The following is a 17,209-nucleotide window of genomic DNA, read 5'->3' as shown; positions in this document are numbered from 1 at the left end:
TACACAACCACTAGAATGGCTAAAGTTAAAAGGCTGACAATACCAAGTGATAACGAGAATGCAGAGCAGCTAGAACTCTCATATGTTGCTCATGGAAATGCAAAATTATATAGCCTCTTTGGGAAATAGAATGGCAGTAGCTTAAAAAGTTGAACGTACACTTATAAGATCCAGCAATTCTACTGCTAATTATTGCCCCCAACCCCCGCCAAAATAAAAAGTTGTCCACACAAAGATTTATATGTAAATGTTCACAGCAGTATCAGTTCTAATAGCCCCAAACTGGAAACAACTCAAATGTCTAATTGGTCAATAATATGTGCCATTGACAACTGGTCAATGTTATAACAACTAGCGATGAAAAAAATAACATTAATAAACACAACAACATAAACATCAAAAATATCCTGCTGAGTAAGAGAAGTCAAACACAAAAACCATATGATTAAACTTACATGAAACTGTAGAAAAGGCAAAAGTATAGTCACAAAGAGCAAATTGGGAATTGCTGTAAAGGGGATTGATTAGCTGTAAAGGAATTCAAGGAAATTTTAAAGGTGATGGAATCATGCAACATCTGGATTGTGGGAGAGTTTACCCAACACTATATATTAATAAGATTCGTTAGACTGTAGTTTAAAATAAGTTAATTTTAGTGTGTGAAAATTATATCTCAAGAAAGCTAAAATTAAGATTGCTTTCGAATAATATACAGTGATTAAAATTTTTTAAATTATAAGTCAGATTATATTAACCTTGAAAATATTATGTTTCTTTGAAATCTTTTGTTGGTTTCCTATCACACTTGGAATAACATCTTAACTCTTTTCCATGACTTCTCACGTCCCGTGAGAGCCAACTCCTGCTATCTACTTTGCCAAATCATCACCTACACTCACTCATTGCTCATCGTACCCCATCCACACTGGTCTTTCTGCTCTCTGAACATGCAGAACTCAGTCCCACCTCAGGACTTTGCACTTTCTGTTCCCTCTGCATAGATTACTTTGTCCCTAGATCTTCCCAGGTTTGTGCCTTCACATCATACAAGTGTCATCTCAGATGTCACTCCTGAGAGAAGCCTTTCTTAATGGTACCTTTCAAAATAGCTCCTGATTCACTCTGATTCACATAACCCTGGTTTATTGCCTTTTAGAAACTTATCACCACCTGGAATTAATTTGTCCATTTATTTGCTTTTTTACTGCCTTGCTTCTTTTCTCCTCTCTGAATTATAAAAGCTCTACAAGAGCAGGAAACTTATTTGGCGTTAAACTACCTGTAGGATGGATGCAGAATGAATTATAGATCCCAATACAAAAATGCAACAAAATGTGTGTGGTTACTGATCATCTCAGACAATAGGACAGATGTCCCCTTGAACAATATATAATCTAGTTAATTAGCCTATTATTTTAAGTTTATAGTGTGCTAAATGTCTGCCTCACTTGGCCAGAGCCTGTTTCACAAAGCTCACCATTTCTTCCTTGATACGCTCTGTGATTTTTTCAGTTGCTTCCTCATGGGCATGGAATAAACTGATGACACTGGTATTATCAGGGTCCAAGATATTTCCATCTTCATCTCTGACAATCAGATCAAGTTCAAGGATTCTGAAAAGCAAAATAGGAGGTGAGGATAAATCAGAAGAGACTGAAGCCTTTAGGACATTGGCAAGGAGTTTCTACCAGAAAGTTGACCTGGTTTCTGGAGATCACTGACTCTCATGAAACAGCTCTACACCAAAGACCGTGTACACAGCTGAGAGTCATATTGGTACAGTACAGCACAGCCTCTTTGGGAGGGGGGACTATGTCAATGTATATTAAAATATTTTAAATGTACTTCCTGTGATATTGAACCTAGAGAAACATCCCACACTTGAACAAGAATGTGTACTGAAGCATTATTTGCATCATCATAGTGTTGAAAAGAAAAAAACAAAACGTCTATCAAAAGGGGAAGGTTAACTTAATTGTTATCTGTCATGAAATCCCATAAAGCAGGGTTTTGAAAATATGACATTGTTTGGTGTGTTTAATGATATGTCTCAGAAAGAAAAAAGTATGGACACATGCATACAGTATATTTTATATATAAGAAAACAAAGACACAAACCAAGCCAGATATGTTATCTGGGTGCATGGAATGGACACGAATAACAATGAACAGAGAGAAAAGTCTGGACAAAAGGCACCAAATTACTGATACTACCAAGGATACCCGTGAGAGAGGCAAGGCTCTGGGACTAGCAGGGATGGAGGACTCAAAGGAGACATGTGCCCTATCTCATTTTGTTTAATGTAATATAATATAGATGCAGAGAAAGTATTCGTGTATATTTATTCAATAATCATTTGAACTTGGTTGGGGGAAATCTCATTTAGCTCTTCAGCCTTGACTTCCATGCCACAAGCTTTCCCATTTGGTCTGATTTGTTTCAACTGTACCTGCCACTCTGGCATCTATGATACTAGAACAGCAAAGACTCACACAGCATTTGCAATCAGCTTACATGTTAAATGTTTTATGTATATTAAGGCATTTAACCTTTATAACAGTCCTATGAGGGAGCTGTTATTAATACCCCCATTTTACAGGTGAAGAAAAACTGAGGATTTGGGAGCTAATTAATTTGCTCGAGATCACACAGCTAGTAAAAGGTACCATGACATCCTAGTCTTCACTCTTAACCTCTACAGTATATTTTCTAGATAGGAGCAATATTGGGTTGGGACAAGGGGTAGGTTTGCAGAGGCCTTAATTTGAAGTTGCTTTTGTACTTCATGTAGAGATGGAGGCCCTCAGGTGTCCGCACAAAGGAGGTAGGGGGAAGTGGGTTGACAGAGACTGTGAGAAGGCCAACAGTGGTCCTACTCGGGCACCACTACCGAGTACCAGCTGGAGGAAGGCCAGCAAGGATAAATAAAAGAGACTAAGTTTTTGTCTCTTATTTGAGAATCAAATTGAGAGGCACATCTCTCATCTCATCCAAATGCAAACGGAAGGGAGCCAAGGTTCATCCGTTTGTCCACATTCATTAGGAAATTAACTTCCAACTAGATGTGACTCATAATGTTGCACAGCCATGCTGCCGAGCGGGCGATGCTCAGGGGGAACAAATGCATTCAACTAATGCTGAGCAGAGGCTCACGTGACCTCGGAAAAGATGGAGCAAAGCCGATACATAATTTAATGCCAAGATCTCTCTGGCTCTTTCTCTTCAAAATTTATCAACATGGGTATGGTTCTAAAGTGTATGAATAAAACATACTCCCAGGTGCAGCTCTCATGGGATTTGGAGGGGTCATTTGAGGATTCCTCCCCCACTCTTTGAGTACCAAAGAGCTTGTCCATTATTAGACCCCTTGAAACGTGGGAGTGTTAGTAGTCAAGGGGCAGGATTGTTGGGATTCCCGTAACCCAGCATCAGGAGAGGCTGTCCCCCAATAGGGCAGCAGACCATTCATTTTGGAGAACTGAGAATTTTCCCATTTTCTCCTCAGGAGATAATCCCACTGCTCCCTTCTGTTCAAGAAAGTGATACAGTGAACCCAAGACAAAGGTGAAGGAAGAAGCCCCACCAATTGCATTTTTCAAAATAAAAAATTTATTTTCAAAAAAAACCAAAAAAACAGAAATGGCTCCTTCTGTGGCTCACCATCACTCTCAGGACAAATCCAAACTTCTCCATCTGGCGCTCAGGCCCGCAAAGCTCTAGGCTCTGTCTGCCTTCCTCTCCATGTTCATGTTCGCCTTGCAGCTCCTCCCATCATCTCTCTCTCTCCCTCCCTCCCTCCCTGCATTTCTTCACCTAATAATTCCTGCAAGTCTTGTGAGATTCAGAGCAGATGTCACGCTCTGCCCTGCCTCCCACCCCCAGCCTCCCCACACCCTCTGTCCATGTTTCCTCCTCTCATGAAATGCATGACTTTCTACTCAAGTGTCTGTTTGCTTCTCTCTTTCTCTCACTAACCCATGTAGTCCTGGGGAGGCAACAGAATGTAGTGATTAAGCACCTCGACTCTGAGTCCCTGAGTCAAGCTATCTGGCTCAATTTCCAGTGCACATTGAGCAAAATGATCTGATCACTCTGTGAGCCTCAGTTTTCTTCATCTGAGAAACAAGAACTGTCATGAGACATAACTGAGTTAATACCTGGAAAGTGCTTAAAATAGTACCTGGCAGATAATAGGTACTCAGTAAGTCATTATTAGTTCTTACTGGCTTCTTGTTATTAAATATAGAGGCCGTATTTTGTAAATGTCCTTGGGGCCTACCACATGCTCAACAAAAGTATGATGTCTGAATGAAGGAACAGAGTGAGGGAGGAGGTCTAACAGGCTGATTCTGATCAATCCTTCAAGACTCAGCTCCTGTCATGCCTCCCTGACTCTCACAGCCTAAGGCCTAGGCTCCCGACAGAGGCCTGGTCTTCTGACTTTCAGGAAACCACCTACCCCACTCGCTCAGAGCTCTGAGGCCCCAAGGTAGCAGGCCAGTGTTAACTTAAGGTACACAAGTCTCTCTCACTTCCAGCTGAAGTCATCTAGGGAGGGAGGCAAGAAGAAAGGGGCCCCTTCGCTCAGGGCCTCTATCTCCAAGGGCGTCTCTCACTTCCCCAAAGGGAACTGACTGAAACTGAAACCCCAGGGCTGGCCTGGGCGATGCTGCTGATGCAAAGCTGATTTACAGAGGACTCTTTTTCTCCTCTTTGTCCCGTCACCACCATGCACTGATTACCTACTATATGCAGATGCTGTTCCTGACATAGAGATGAGTTGACAGTCACTATCTTAGAGACGCTCCCAGCACAGCAGGGGAGACAAGCCAGTAAGGAGGTAATTACTGGTCAGGGTGCTCAGGGCCTGCAAGAGCCCCTAACCCGGGCCAGGGTAGGAGGCGGAAAATCAGGGAAGGCTTCCTATGAGTGGTGGCCATTTCTTCCATCCTTGTTCCTTTTTCTTTGGAACCTTCATGAGGAAACGACATCTGAAGGTCACAGATGCCATTATTATAAAACAGCAAAACTCTCTCAATTCCCACACTCCCAGCTACAGCTGTGCTCAGACGCCACTGCACCAATGGCAGCAGCAGCTGCATGGCTAACTTTTCCCGTCACTTTGGGATGATGTACACGATAAGCAGATCTGGACACGCTTGACAGCTGCCAGCAGAAGAACTAGCAGAAGGACTACTATGCTCCTGGGATGGGAAGCAGCTGTAAGTTAGAGCCACTGACTTTCCTCTTCCGATATTTTCCCTACTGCATATGACAAAAGCAAGGAAGCCTGGCTGCTGGGAAATTTTCTTCTTATTCTCGTTGAGCAGGCTCTTTCTAGTTCCCTCTCAAGAAAGTTCCAGCCTTCTGACCCACTTTGCAGTCTTCTGAACATGCCATGTTTTCTCACACATTCCTGGTCTCTCTTTTTCTTAGCCTACTTACTACTTCTTCTTCTTTCAAAATTCAGCTTGGAGTCACTGCCTCCAGAAAGCCTTCCTTGACTTCCTTCTCCACGTCCAAGTAAGAACATTCTTGCTCCCTAAGCCATCAAACTTACAACAATACATGTCAATAGTTTACTTGTAGCTCAACTCTAATTGGACTGTGGTCCCTTAGTGGACAGGAACTTTTATTTCTATAACCTGGACACTTAGCAAGAAATCGGGCCAATCATAAGTGCTCAACACATGTTTGTTGTTCGGATGAATGAACAAATGAGTAGAATGTTTGGGGCGAGGGGGCTTTACAGTTCTCAAATGCTATCCGAGCCGCACAGAGGTGAGGCCCATGGACTCTGGAGCCAGACAGCCTGGAACCAAATTCTGATCCTGCTATTTAGTAGCTGTGTGACCCTGAACAAGTTACTTAACCTTTCTAAGAGCCTCAGTTTCTTCATCTGGAAAAAAAATGAGAACAATAAAACTGCATGCCCCTTGGAGTTGTTATAAGAATTAAATGAGACAATGCATGTAAAACATTTAGCATCAAGCCCGGTGCACAATAAGCCCAGATTAAATTATAATATTATTACCACTGCTATTATTATAAGTGGGTTGTCCGGCCTCAAAAAATTGTTTCATGTTCGTATTAACTTCACAGCATTCAAACTCCAACCAATTTCTGCTATTCTCTTTTGAGGAAGCGCTTTTGTAACTGTGCATGAGTTAGCTGATGGCATGTGGCTTGGATAATTTAGGATGGGGGAGGGACATTAAGTCTCACACTGGGATTTAAGGGAGAGTTTTGTAAATGCAGGAATAAAATGACAACTAAGCTGAAAGTGAACCAGCATGACTGTGCTCCCCAACCCCTTGGAAGTAGGTTAAATGAGTGTCCTAAATCTCTCAGCCCGGTAATAACTACTGCATAAGCAAGCCATCCCTCTGCTTGCCTGTCCGTGGGTCTTAGGGGTGTGATAACAAAGGCACACAAGTAGAGCCTTGGTAACAGCCTTTTTCCAAATATAAAGTGGCAAACTCACATCTAAAATGAAACCAGGCTTCTTGGGAGGGAGAAAGAGGAGAAGGGGGTGAGTAGGGGAAGAAAACATCTTTTCAGAGGAAAGAGAGGTTACTTGTTGCCATAGTCAATTTTGGATGTGACTTTCTGCTTCAGCTCCTTCAGCTCGTCCTTGGGCAGAGTTCCTGAGAGGAGCTGGGACCGCCACTCCATCAGGTCGTACATCATGGACTGCACCTGGAGGAAGCGCTCCTTTTTGCTGGCCTAGGAAACAGGAAACAATCTACAATCGCCTGTGCCCAAAGTGCTTGGGCATCTATTTGGCAAATTGTGCCCTAATCGGGCAAGCAAGTTCAGGGCCATGGCTGATCATCCTTCCTGGCCCCTATCCTGCAACAAAATGATGGGTGCTGGTCTTCGTCATTGACATGTTTCCTACCCTACGCACTCTGGGCCACAGAATTTTCTCAGAAGCAAAAATTATGATCTCAATCACTTCCTTGTTAAAGAAAGGGTGATTTCTGACTCTTATCCAAAAAGACACAGAAGCAGGAATACCATGAACATCTGCTGTGAAGGGGAGCAGATTTTTGCCACCCCGAAATATGTCTCTTTGGTATGAGGATTATTTTGAGCTAAAGGCAATCAAAAGCCAACAGATTCAGGCAAAACTATTTACCTCCCCCTCAACTGCCTAAATTTACATTGAAAAAAGGCCTGTACCAGGAAGAGAGCTATTATCAGAGATACCTTTTTAGGTAAGAAGCTTATCTGCATAACAGGCAACCTTTGTTTTCCAAACATCTCCTCTGCCACCAAGGGAATGGCCTTCCTCCCTGTTATATTCCTAGACCCCTACTCCTTACCTCTGCTCCGGGTGTTATATAAGCCTCAATTACCTGGCTGCCTTTTAAGTCTCATGTCTTTGGGGCTCCCATAGGTGTGAAATTAAATTTGTTTTCTCCTATTAAACTGTCTTACCTCAACTTAATTATGAGACCAGCCTAAGAACCTAGAAGGGAAGAGGTGAAATTTTTTCCACCCCTACAGCTATAATGCAGGTCCTAGAGCTCAAGTCCTTTAAGGCGGGGAACCAGGACCATTTCTCTGGTGATAAAGGCCCATTTCTAGGACAGTGTTTCCCCAAGTGTGACATATATACAACCTGTGGGGCACAAAATGGCTTTTGGTGGTACAAAGGCACAACATCAAATAGCATGAGCCTTTATGGCGATTCTTTTCCACTCTCCTTCAATTCTTCTAAGGGAAAGAGAAAATAATAGTTTCATGGTAATATGACTTTAACCCCTCTCTTACATTTATTAATTTATTTTTTAACAAATATGAGGGCTTGTGACAGGCACTAGAGTAAGCATTTAATAACACCGTCTTGTTTTCAATGTATTTATGTGAATAATGTTCTAATTTTCTATTTGTGTCAAGTACTTTTGGCTTTTCATTTGGGAAAGCATGTATGGTATAATAAAACACATTTTTGGTCTTGGTCCCTGGTTCTTGGCACAGAGTTCCTAAGACCTTTGGAATTTCCTGAGTGATAGGAGTGGCTTTTCTTATTCCTAAGGAATCCTTGGACCTTACCTGAGTTTACGCTAATGACATGACTCTTGGGAGTTCCCCTAGATAACCTCAGGACTGAGGCTGATGCCAGAGAAACCAACCACGGGATTGGAGAGTGGGAATTATCAGCCCCACTCCCCTCGCCTCTTCCACTCCCAACTTCCAAGAAAGAGAGGAGGGCTAGAGATTGAGCTCAATGACCAATGGCCAATGATTTAATCAATCATGACTATGTAATGAAACTATGTGGAAAACTCTGGACAACGAGATTCAAGGAGCTTCTCAGAAGGTGAACATATCAGTGTGCTGGGTGGCACACCCGGAGAAGAAATAGAATCACTGTGCCCAGCCCCACCCCAGTACCTCGCCCTGGTATATCTCTTCCCTTTGGCTGTTCCTGCCTTGCATCCTTTCTAATAAAGAGTAATCATAAACACTGCTCTTTGTAGAGCTCTGTGCGTTGTTCTAGGGAATTGCGGTAAAGGCCATGACGGATTTGCTGTTCAAAGACTGCTTAAGGGAAAAATGTCAAGGTTCCGCAGGGCATGTGAATTCGATGTTTTAAAAGGGGGTAGTAGAGACGAATAATTAACCATTTAGCCTCAAGTCTGTTTGCTCCCTAAACTTTCCTAACAACTTTTGGGTGTGTCAATTACCATATATTATGAAATACCCACATGGGATTTGACATTTATAACTGTAAAAGGTAAGTCTACAAATAGTGTGTGTACACCAGCAGGTGTGCACAGTGCTGTAACAAATGTGCAGTAAGCTTTGGTTGACATTTTCACTCTCAGCTTAATGGTTTTCTTAGCTAATTGCTTTCATTAGGAACTTGAGAAGCATCAAAGGAGGATTTAAAATTGGGTTTGCTTCAATACAGGGAAAACACATGCAAAATTCATTCTTTGTTTTTCCAGGGTCAAAGCTTCCTCATAGATCTGAGAACAACAGCCATTAGTTAATTAACATATGAAAACAGTATTTCTCAAGGTGTTATAAGCAGACCAGGAAATCAAAATCCCCTGGGTTTATTAAAACGCAGAGCCCCATTGAAGGAAGCTTTATTTTTTTAACAGCTCTCAAGGTGATTCTTAAAAGTACTCCAGTTTGACAACTTTTGCAACTAGTTTAAAAACAGAAGGCTCACACCAGCTCTAGAAGGATCACTCACTTATTACTTACTAGCTTGTGTGGCTTTGAGAAAGTCACCTAACCTCTCTGGGCCTTAATGTCCTCAATACAGTTTGCTGTACTATGTCACTGAAGTCATCTTGGCTTGCCCTGCTCAAGGCTAAATTCCAAATTTAAACCAAACCAAAGATTATAAGAAGCTTCCATCCCAGGGAGCAGGGTTTAGAGTCTCACCACATAGAGCTGTTTCCAGATGCTGCCCCATTCCCAAAGTGTCGTTGTCACTTCTTGTGCCAGAGGAATTTCTGCAGGAATGATGTTCTCAATATTTCTATTTAAGGTGAAAGAGAAAATGGTGTGAAATTAAGACCCAGGTGCTAACAGGACAAAATGCTGGCAAATTTCCATTAAGCTGCAGCTGTTGAGAGGGGCCTTGCTGTCAGGAGACTAAACTGCCTCCAATAGCCACACCAATTACATTATGCAAATGCAAGGAACTTCCTTTTTAATGTCCTCCTTCACTGGGGTGGACATTTCAAGCTCATTATTCAGAATTAATCTAATTAGTACAGTTCAAAGGTAGTTGCCAGTGAAAAGTTTGATTCTCCTAACTTACTAATACCCCTCCACTCCCCGTAGAATCAGAACTAAACACAAATCAGTATGGATTAGATCTCCTATCCAGTGAGGGAAAGGAGACACACATGGGCACGAAGGTGGATCAGCTAAGCATCCTCCACATCTGCCAAGTCATGTTTTCAGAGTAGACAGGACAGAGACATCTCTAAGCCATTGGAGGGTCAAGTCTGGTTAAGAGTGGCAAATACCTTCTTTTCTCAATTGTCACTTCCTTGATGTGGATGAAGGATTTAGGAAAAATACCCTGAAAGAAATAAGATAATATAAGATAACATAGCATAACATATGTAACATTACATAAAATACAATAGAATGACATGTTTCTACAGAGAGAACTCACCCCAGGTCTTTCCAAAGCCACTTACTGGTAAGACTCTTAAATGTTAAGGGAATAATTCCAGAGACAGTGGAGTTGGGGGAGGGAGGGGCATCTAAATTCACCCTTTTAGGTCTATTATTTTCCCTCCAGTTCTCCATCAGTTGTTCTAGATCCCACAAAGCCCTAGATTCCAAAGGATGTTCCAATCCCACTGTGGACACTCATCTTATCAGATGAGCAAGACAGGAGTACTCGAAAGACTCACTCTAAGTGAGAAAATGCCCTCTGCCTCCCCTTCTTCTGCCCAATTCCGGGTAAGCAGTCACCCTTCACAGTCGTGAACAGCTGGGAAGGTCCGGTCCTGAAGCTGTCTGTAGGCTAGTTTGATTTGAGACCTTTTTCTCCCTAGATTTGTTTTATTGTTCTGTAGAGAGCTAAGTAGAATCATGCCTTCCAACACATCCAATCAGGGAGGAAGAAGCATCTATTATTTCCTTTCTCCATAAGCTTGGCTCAGTTAACAAGAAAAGTTTATAGATTACTTGGAAATTCCTTCATAAATTCGACCAATCTGCACACTGGGAACATCCAGCCACTGAGCTAGACACCATGAGAAATGAGGAGGCGAGCAAAGCAGGTGCCTGCTCTCACGGGGACCACAGTGTCATTTGGGGTTGGAACAAGTGACCTCCCCGAGGGCAGAGACTGGCCCTGTCCTTTCTCTGTCATGTTGGATAGTAAGTGAGGAAATGATGAATGCCCCAAACAACTCTAAAGGAAAGCAAGAGAAGATAAATTCTGAATTGAAAATGCACAATTCCACGGGGACTCGAGGAAGGGAGAAATCAGATTTGACTGGCAGTCAGGAAAAGTTTCGGGGAGAAGAGAGCTCAGCAGGTTGGCCTTAAGGAATAAGTGAAAGGGGAAGGGAGTGGAGGCCCAGAGAGAGCGAAGGTGTAGAGGGCGGGCGGCAGAGGACACAAGGAAGAAGTAGAACCAGTCTGCTGAGGAGCAACAGTGGAAGATAATTGCCCAGAGAGGTGGCAGGGCCCTGAAAAGATACCTAGTATTGCCCCAGATAAAAAAAATAAGCCTTACCTGTAACATTTTGTGCTTTATCAGGTATCCCCTATACCAGTCTGCAAAGACAAAACAAAGGAATGGGTCTCTCATCTATTCTTACAAATCTGTTGCTGATTTTTGTTGTTGTTGTTGTTGTTGTTTCATTTGTTTGTTTGTTTTTAACTAGCAAAGAGACTTCTGCAAACTGCTTTAGACCTTAGGTATAGATCGAAGTCTGGAAGCCCGTGGCTTCAACAATCTGTTGAATTGGTTGCCAATATCTCCAAAAAGCATCTAGAAATACAGGAATTTCACATAAAAATGAAAATCTTCTCTTTTTGATAAGAGGTCCAGTGGTGGTGGCCAGTGCTCCCCCATGGCCACAGTTGGTTGGTGGCGAGGAGCAGCTGGTCCCAGCAGACAGAGCAGGTGCCTCCAACTCACCAGCCTCTACCCAGCTCTTCTCCTGTTTCCATCACCTGCCTGGGTCCTGTCTTCCTGTGCCTGTTTTCAACCTCTGTCTTAAGGACATACAAGGGCTGAGGGAGTTTGGCAAACATCCTAAAATAATATTCCAGTTCTAACAGCAACAAATGATGTCTAAAATGTGATTTGCAAAAGTTAGTCATTACAAAACAGACAAGTTCAAGGATAGGTAAAAGGACAGGAATCTCAAAAGATTCTTTTTTGCAGAAATATTAAAAATGATTCAATTAACAGAAATCTAAATTATGCACAGTCCTTGGACAAAATGAGCCTCAGTGTAGCAAGTATTAATGACTATAATGAGCCTACTGGCCTTTGAAATGATTCAAGCACAGCCTAGTAGTGGCATTTGTCATCTCTGTAAATAAAAAGTGTCTGTTGGTAGCCTCATTAGCAAACCCTCATTACAGAGCTGACAGATTGTAGACAAAATATGTTCTCAACAGACATACGTGGAAGCCCCAAAACAAACAACTTAAAATGCAAAGTCATCCCTCACAGTCATGAGATAGCTTGAGGGTCAGGTCCTAAAGAAAGTTCTAAAGCAACAGGGCCCCAGAGTGGCTCTTATTTTGAACAGAAAGAGAGAAGGAGAAAAGAATGAGGGAAAATTGAAAAGAAAGGAATAGAGGTTGGAGAGAAAGATTCTCAAGCAGTCTTCGTATATGAAGACTTTTAATCTTCACAACAATCGCATGAGATAGGAACTGTAATCACTCCATTTTACGGAAGAGTGGCCTACCTGAGGCACAGAGAAATTAAGTAACTTAACTAGGTTCACACGGCTAGTGACAGTGTCAGGATTTGAATGTGAGCAGCCATCATACTGTGCTTTCTGTTTCATGGAGGAAGGAGCATGATGGTTGTCTAATATTTTCATCTTTCCAACATCTGAATGCCCAAAACTACATCCCCACTAAGCTACTTTCAAGCTGAATACTTCCAGTGACAGAAAACTTAATACTTCATAAAGCATGACATTCTATTTTCACACTCTTCTAATAATTTGTTCATAATTATCAGTAGTAATTAACCATTAAAAATAGTGCTTATCCTTTCTGAGCGTTTGCTGTGTGCCAGAAGCTCCGGTAAAGTTTTTGTTTTGTTTTTTCAAATTATAAATTAATCTTCACAACAATCCTATCAAGTAGGTACTATTACTGCCTCAATTCTGCAAATGAAAATATAGAGTCACAGAGAGATTAAGCGACTTTCTCATGGTCACACAGCTAGTAGGTGATACAACTAAGATTAAACCCAAGCATGTGACTCCAGAGATGACACCCAATAGCACTGCATTATAACAAGCTCCTTTATTTGCCGTTATTCCCCATCCCATCAACCAGATATATGAACATCTTTGTAATATTAGCTATCATTTATTAATCGCTTAATGCATACAAAGCTGTATGCTAAGTATTTTACATGTATTTCCTCATTTAGTCCTCATAGCAATACCGTGAGGTATTATCATTCCCACTCTATAGGTGAGAAATTAAGATTCAAGTCAATTGATGTACTGTGCCAAATCACATAGCCAGAGTTCAAGGGCACATCTGTGTGGCTTCAAAGCCAGCCCTCAAAACTGTTCCACCACATTGTCTCCTTTGAGATGAACGCAAATACAGATAACATTCTCTTAGGGCTCAAATACAGGGTCTCTTGGTTGAAATGAGCTGAATCCACCTGATGGCCAAGGCCACCAAAATCCACCATAAAGTAGGAATACAAAGAACCAACAGTCCCTACCCAAAGCTCATGCCCACATCTGCATCTTTGTCATAGGAGCTCCATCAGGGTCCCTTGACATCCTGATTAGTCCAGCGACTTTGCCTGCTCTGACACTTGAGACTCAGTTACCTGTGCATAGCTTGTAGGTTTCCTGATTCTTAGAACTTCGTCTCACTCATGAGCAAGGAATCTGCTGACTCTTATGCCCAGCCTACACATACTGGCTCCCAGATTTGAGTTCAACCAATACTGATTGTGCACCTACTATGTACATGGCACTGGGCTAGGTGTTTTCAGAAATAAATCCCAGTGATCCTTAAAGTGAAAGGCTTCCAATCATCCCCCTTTGCTCGATGATGATAATGCATCGACTGCTTTGGGGCTGTCCTCAGGACTTTTGCAGACATCCTCATCCCTACTGGGTCACTGAACTCTGTGACCTCCTGAGGTCAGTTGCCTAATCTGGTCAGCTGTTGGCTATCCAGCTGTACTCTAACACTTGATCAGGCAGATAACAATAGTCAGCACATATAGCAAAATCCATGTAACACAGTGTAACGCAGCACTTACCCCAACCCAGGACTCGCCCCGGGGCTCAACACCCTTTCAAGTTCAATAATAGCAAGGGCTTTCTGTGCTAATTCTATCCATGACATAAGCATTTAAAAAAAAAAAAATAGAAAACTCACAAAGTTCATCCTGGGGGAAGATGAAAAAAGGAACAATTTTTTACCATTCTTCTGGACAATTATGAAGTGCCAAAATACTCAAATTGTCCTCCCTTCCCACATCTCAAATACCAAAATGAAATGCACTTAAATTCTCTCAACACCTGGGCGTTGCCTGTGGTCGGGAGAGGGAGTGGAGATTAAAAATATCTCAGAACTGCAAAAAGAATTCACAACCTAGAACCCTCTCTCTGTCACCTCTCGGCAGCATGATCTTTGTCACTTAAGCCTCAGTATTTTCATCTGTAAAATGAGGGGAAAAACACCTACCCCACAGGGTTGTTACAAAAACTATTTTTCAAACAGGATTATGAAGGTAAACTTATCTGGTAAAGGTACAAAACCCTGGAGGGGACGAAAACATTGCAATTTCAGGATGTGTTACCTACAGCATGGACAAAAAGACAAGAATAGATTAAGGGAGGGTAAAACAGGGAGTTTCAACTACATCTAATTTTTGTTTCTTAAAAAAATGTCTGACATAAAATATCTTAACATAAAATGTTAAGATTTGTTTATCTGAAAAGTGAGTGCCTGGGTGTATTTTACTGTCCTATATGGTTAAAATATCTAATAATATTAGGATAAAACAGAAGCTAATACCTACCAGTTGTTAAGAGTATGAGTTCTGGAATCAAAGCCTGAATTTGAATAAAAATCTACACCTTATTGTCTGTGCGATCTTAGACAAGTTACTACATTTCTCTGAGCCTCAGTTTCCTTATCTATGAAATGGGAATAATAATAGTGCCTGTCTCATGAAGTTTCAATTAGATAAGGAATTCAGAGTTTACCCAGTGCCTGGCATATAAATGTTCAAAAGTTAGTAAATGTTATTCTCTCTTTTAAAAATCTATATATCATCATCATCACAATCATCGACCAAAGAAAGTTGGCAGTATTTTCTATTTTATTCAAGAATCTACAGATTTTGAATTTTATTTATTTATTTATTTTTTAGTGAAGTTATTTCAGCATATATCCATAACAACAAAGTAAATGAGACATGCTTCGAATTCAACATAATGGAAGTGTACTGATGTTTTAGCCTCACTCTCATTCAGAAGAAAACTTCACTTACAAACTCTCCATAAGGGAACGGCTTTACTTAAGAAAATGGAAGCTCTTTCACATAAACCTAAGTTCTAGGGTGTCTAAGGCTTAGCAACTGCTGTCCTCCTGAACTGTTTGATTTCTTATCACAATAAAATAGCATATTCATAATATAAAGCTAATCAAAATGTTTGAGCTCTAGTGAAAGTAAATTCATTCACGTTTAAGATTCCAGGTTCGGTTTCTGTTTTCTACATTCACCTGACTGAGTTAATTTAGTACATGTGCAAGGCAGGGCTAGTCTCACACACTCCAAGCAAGGGGAGGGCCACCTCAGGGTTCCCTGGGCCATACTGTAAAGGTACCTACCTTCCAGTTTTAATGTAGCTCTGTACAACGTGGGGGAGGTAAGGAATTAACCAACAAAGAGCACCTAGGAGCCAGCCATGGTGTAGACAGCTTCTCTACTTTCTCTCACTTTATCCTCATAAGAAGCCCAGGAGCAAGGTGATAACCCATTTCACAGGTGAGAATATGGAAGCCTACCTACCCAAGATCACCCAGATAGCGAGTAGTAAAACAAAGAATAACTTCCCGATTCAGAAGCCCATGTTTTCTCCCCTTTTTTTCTGGAGGGAGGGGAGATTTAAAAACTATTGAATACAAAGAATAAAATTAAAATAACAATTACTCACATTCTTACCAACTAGAATTAATCATTGCTAATAAATGGAAATATGTGCTTCAAATCATTAAGACTATATTCTTTTTGTCTAAAATTGACATGTGCTGTTATGAAGAATTTAAACAAAGCAGACAAGTACAAATATAAAAGCTAAAAGAATCATCCTGAATCTCATTATCTAGAAAAAGAAAAACACGGTTAACAACATTCTGGCCAACTTTCATTTATACTTATACACACGAAATGACAGGATAAATAGATAAAATACAATTTTAAATATGCTCTCATAAAAATCAGCATACAGTAAAGACACTACGTAAATACAAATCCCAAACTTAATCCTACTTGTATTTAACAGAAAATTAAGAGAAATTGAAGGAAATGTTGAAACTTCAATTAAATGTTTCTTCTTCACAAAAAAGGTTTCCTAAAAACTCCTCTAAAATAAAAATAGTTATGAAAAGCATTAAAAGTTTTTAAAATTACATGTTTCCTAACAATAACATTCTTTTTGGTAGCCATACATGTTATGACTTTTAATACTAACTTTTATAAATTGATTCATATGGACCCGGTGCTCACCACTATGTCCTTTTATCACTGCTTTTCAATTCCCATATTTAAAATGTTTGATTCACCTCTCAGGTGGCTAGATTTCATTTTCCAAGTAGTGTGGACAAAAAAAGGAATTCTATGGAAAGTAGCCTCACAGAGTGATCTGATCATAAATAGCTAATTGCCCCCAGGCATATGACTTTTTAGTCAAAGGTTTATCTTTGCCTTAAGCAGGAAAACACATCTTTGAAATAAGCTGTAACCACCTCAAGAAAGCACAAAATTTTGTTAACTATCCTGTAATCCAACCCCCCACCTTGCTTTTCCCACCTCCATATAATCTACCTTAGTTCCCTTTTAATTTCAAATGTATAAAAGAAGCTGTAAAATTGTTAGACCTAGAACATTTGAGATCTTGCTCCCTGGCATATGTTGTCATTTTGGCTCAAATAAACTTTTATCAAAATTCTCTACAGATTTGGATGTTTCTTACACAGACAGCAGATTTCTACAAGAGAGTTTCATGGGCACACCCAAGTTCATTCTACTATACTATTTTGACTAATTTTTGACTAACATTGTGGTTTTCACTTTTTTTAATTTGCAGAGGAACTACTTTTTGAAAATTTATTTATTTTAATTAGTTTCAAATATACATTACATTGATTAGACATTTATATAGTTTATAAAATGATTCCCTAATTGTTCCTTCTCTCCTCTGGTTTTCCACCCAGCCAGTGTATTAATGTTAGCCGCATTCCTTCTGCCATGCTCCC

At 40.7% G+C, this 17,209-nt stretch overlaps 1 protein-coding gene across 1 annotated transcript in view; it reads right to left on the bottom strand.

Moving 5' to 3' along the window:
• Window positions 1-17,209, bottom strand: part of DOCK2 (dedicator of cytokinesis 2) — a 366,360-nt gene that overhangs the window by 326,598 nt on the left and 22,553 nt on the right. Inside the window, exons 3-7 of the mRNA XM_039876355.1 lie at window positions 11,232-11,272; window positions 10,003-10,058; window positions 9,410-9,506; window positions 6,579-6,727; window positions 1,478-1,613 (exon numbers count right to left, since the gene is read on the bottom strand). Of these exons, the coding sequence (XP_039732289.1) occupies window positions 1,478-1,613; window positions 6,579-6,727; window positions 9,410-9,506; window positions 10,003-10,058; window positions 11,232-11,272 (479 nt within the window). The remainder of the gene's footprint in view (window positions 1-1,477; window positions 1,614-6,578; window positions 6,728-9,409; window positions 9,507-10,002; window positions 10,059-11,231; window positions 11,273-17,209) is intronic.

The sequence above is a fragment of the Pteropus medius genome, unplaced genomic scaffold, assembly GCF_902729225.1.
Source record: "Pteropus medius unplaced genomic scaffold, Ma_sr-lr_union100, whole genome shotgun sequence".
NCBI lineage: Eukaryota > Metazoa > Chordata > Mammalia > Chiroptera > Pteropodidae > Pteropus > Pteropus medius.
This window is presented reverse-complemented; position numbering and strand designations above follow the sequence as displayed.